Below are 2,924 nucleotides of genomic sequence, written 5' to 3' on the forward strand. Positions count from 1 at the left end.
AAAAACAAAAACCCCAGCCACAGAAATGCTGACGCGTGGATGCCTATTGGTCCCGGTTGGTGCCACCAACCGGGACCAAAGGGTCTCCTGCCTGGGCTCCACGCACAGGCCACGTGGAGGCCCATCTGTCCCGGTTCTGGATTGAACCGGGACTAAAGGGACATGGCATTAGTACCGATCCTTTAGTCCCGGTTCAGGAATCGGGACAAAAGGCCCTTACGAACCGGGACAACAGACCCTTTTTCTACCAGTGTAAAAGAACACCCGTGCATTGCAACGGGGCCACATTAATTTTAAGAGTTTAATATTAATATTCTCATACATATCAAGTGACATTGGTGACCTTTTTTAACATCAAATCCTCACACACACTCTCTCCCTCCCTCTTCCTCACTCTCTCTCCCTCTCCCACTCTCTTTCTAACACACACACACACATCCATCTTATTGGGTGCGGGACCATAATCCATCTATTTCACACACACACATGCTAGTGCATAACAATATGGATTATGTGTATTATATTTGCCACCACAACCGAAAGAATTAATTTCATGTAAATCGGCTAGCCACAGCTCCAAGAATACGCGGAGGAGGTGGCCCGGGTCGGCGTCGGTGCCGTTCGGCGCGGGCCACAGGCCCACTTCCAAGTGCGTCTGCGCGCCGGCCACCCACGCCGGGTCCTTCAAGTGCCGCTTCCACCGCACCAACTCCCAGGGCCACGGCCAGGGCCAGGGCCAGGGAAGCCGCCCTTCTTCGCCCCCTTCACCGGCCGCGGCCAACGCGATGCCGCGGCACCCGGCCTCGCCGTCCTCGACCTCTAACACCGTCGCGACCCAGTGACGCAGCCCAAGCATCGGCCTCGAGAATCAAGAACGCTCGACAACGGAGAGGGAAGGGAAGATCATATACATGTCATAAGAAAGGGAGTTTATTTACTGCTCCCTCGATGTATTGTTTCCTTTGTTTGGAGATTGATTACCATCCGTGAGTTAAGGTAAGGTTAATGTGATTGAGCGATTTTTCTAAAAATCAATTATTTGTTTTCTAATTAATGTGATTGAGTGATTTAAGGTAAGGTTAATTAATTTCGATTTGATCTTTAGAGATTGTTCGTGATTGATTTTACATTACTAAATAACTTGCACCAGTATGGAAAGTTCTGATCTGTTCAGATTTCTTTCGTTGTGTGAGAGGGTGATGCGAAAATAAACCGATGAAGTCAGGGGAGGGGACGAAAAAAAATCTACGAAAAAGATCAGCGAAGGTGGGAGGAGGTACCAAAAAAACCATGAAAGGTGGGACGAAAAAACCTGAAAGCGAGACTAGTTAGGAGTAGAGATTCTGCACTCGAGCTCATCTGATCTTGATGAACAGTAAAATAAAAATAAAAAAAATCAGAAAAAGCTGACTTTTTTTTGCATGGAAGATGTTTGAGTGCATGTGGTCTGTGCCAATTTTTAGTGTGTTTGAAGATCTTAGTAGCTCTCAGGAAAAAAAATCGGTCCAAACAGTGCATAAACAATAAACTTTTTCTCATACCCCAAATTTATCTTTCTGCTGAGAGTTACTCAGATATCTAATCACACTGAAAATTGGCGCGGACATCATGCACTCAAACATCTTCATTGAAAAAAGAAGTTCAGATTTTTTAAATATTTGCCTAGTTTTTTTTTATTTTACTGTTAACTTGATGTATCATCATTATGCTCAATAGATAACCGGTGATACTAGAGCTGTCAACAAGGCATTCTTTACAGTATCAACATCATCTACCAATGCCGTTCACGGGCGGGAGACATTTCGCCGCTCTGATTGATTCGTTCCTAGCTACTAGTCCGGTGGCGAACAAACTAGCAATGCAGCGGCAGCTCACCATAATAGGAGGCGGGATGCGGAGCCGACCGCCGGCGTCTCTTCCTCGTACAGAGCACTCCGAGCAGCGCTCTCACGATGCCTCCCGGCCACGACTGCGCCTTCTGCCGGCACCCCTTCTTCCCCTTCAGTTGGGACTGGTACGACGGTGGCGGCGAGATGGGCGGCAGCAGCAGCGTAGCACCACCACCCACGTCGGCAGCGCCGCCGCCCGCCCGCGTCGTCGCCATCGTGGCGTTGCGTGCCTCTTTTCCTGGGGAGACGGCGGCCGCGCCCCTTTTTGGCGTGCCGGGCGCGGACTCCCACAGGAATGGCACGGCGCCGGCGCCGGCGCGCAGGCTGTAGTACACCCTGAAGGAGGCGTTCGTGAGGCTCGACGGCTCCCGCGCCAGCACCGCCCTGCCGTCGCCGCCGGAGCCTCTCTTGGTCGAGATCGGCCGGAGCGCGAGCTGCTGCTTCGAGTCCATGCTGTTGCTCGCCCTCTCCGACCCGCCGGAATCTCACCCTCACGGCAACTTCAAGCCCACACCGGATTGGATTCCCTAGGTTCTAGACAAGGTGCATGTGAGTTGTGACACGATCACACGATGCTCAGATCAACTGGGGAAGCATTATATAAGCAGTGAGGCTTTGACTTTCTGCTAGGCTGGATCTCAAGGCACCTTATAGATTCTTGTATTACTATGGGGAGACTGATTGGAAGCTCGAGGGTTTTGATAATGGGGTTAATATGAGCGTGTGGGTTGGTAGCCTTGGTTTAATCTTTGATTGATTGATTGATTGATTGATTACAAGCCTTTCCACCCATGAATAATGAGCAGCTAGCTGATGGTGCATCATTATCAACTCGGCTTCAACGACAAATGGGGCTGCCAAAGGAGGTGTTGAGTTCATGTTTGTCCCACTGATTGGAAAGCCTTTTGGCTTAGCTAAGCTATTCTTCAGGACTTGACGACTTGGGTCTTGTTCTGTATGTACACTTGACGAGAGCCTAACTTTATTTAGGTGAGAGATCACGCATTGATTACAGTACGCGATCTGATTCTGAAT

The 2,924-nt window shown here is 49.7% G+C and overlaps 1 protein-coding gene across 1 annotated transcript; it reads right to left on the reverse strand.

The window, feature by feature from the left end:
* Positions 1 to 1,609: 1,609 nt before the first annotated feature.
* LOC119298278 lies at positions 1,610 to 2,552 on the reverse strand. The gene has a single exon (XM_037575742.1). It carries the CDS (start codon positions 2,339 to 2,341, stop codon positions 1,853 to 1,855), a length of 489 nt encoding a protein of 162 aa, XP_037431639.1. The 5' UTR covers positions 2,342 to 2,552; the 3' UTR covers positions 1,610 to 1,852.
* Between the last annotated feature and the right edge of the window lie 372 nt (positions 2,553 to 2,924).

The sequence above is a fragment of the Triticum dicoccoides genome, chromosome 5A, assembly GCF_002162155.2.
Source record: "Triticum dicoccoides isolate Atlit2015 ecotype Zavitan chromosome 5A, WEW_v2.0, whole genome shotgun sequence".
Taxonomy (NCBI): Eukaryota; Viridiplantae; Streptophyta; class Magnoliopsida; order Poales; family Poaceae; genus Triticum; species Triticum dicoccoides.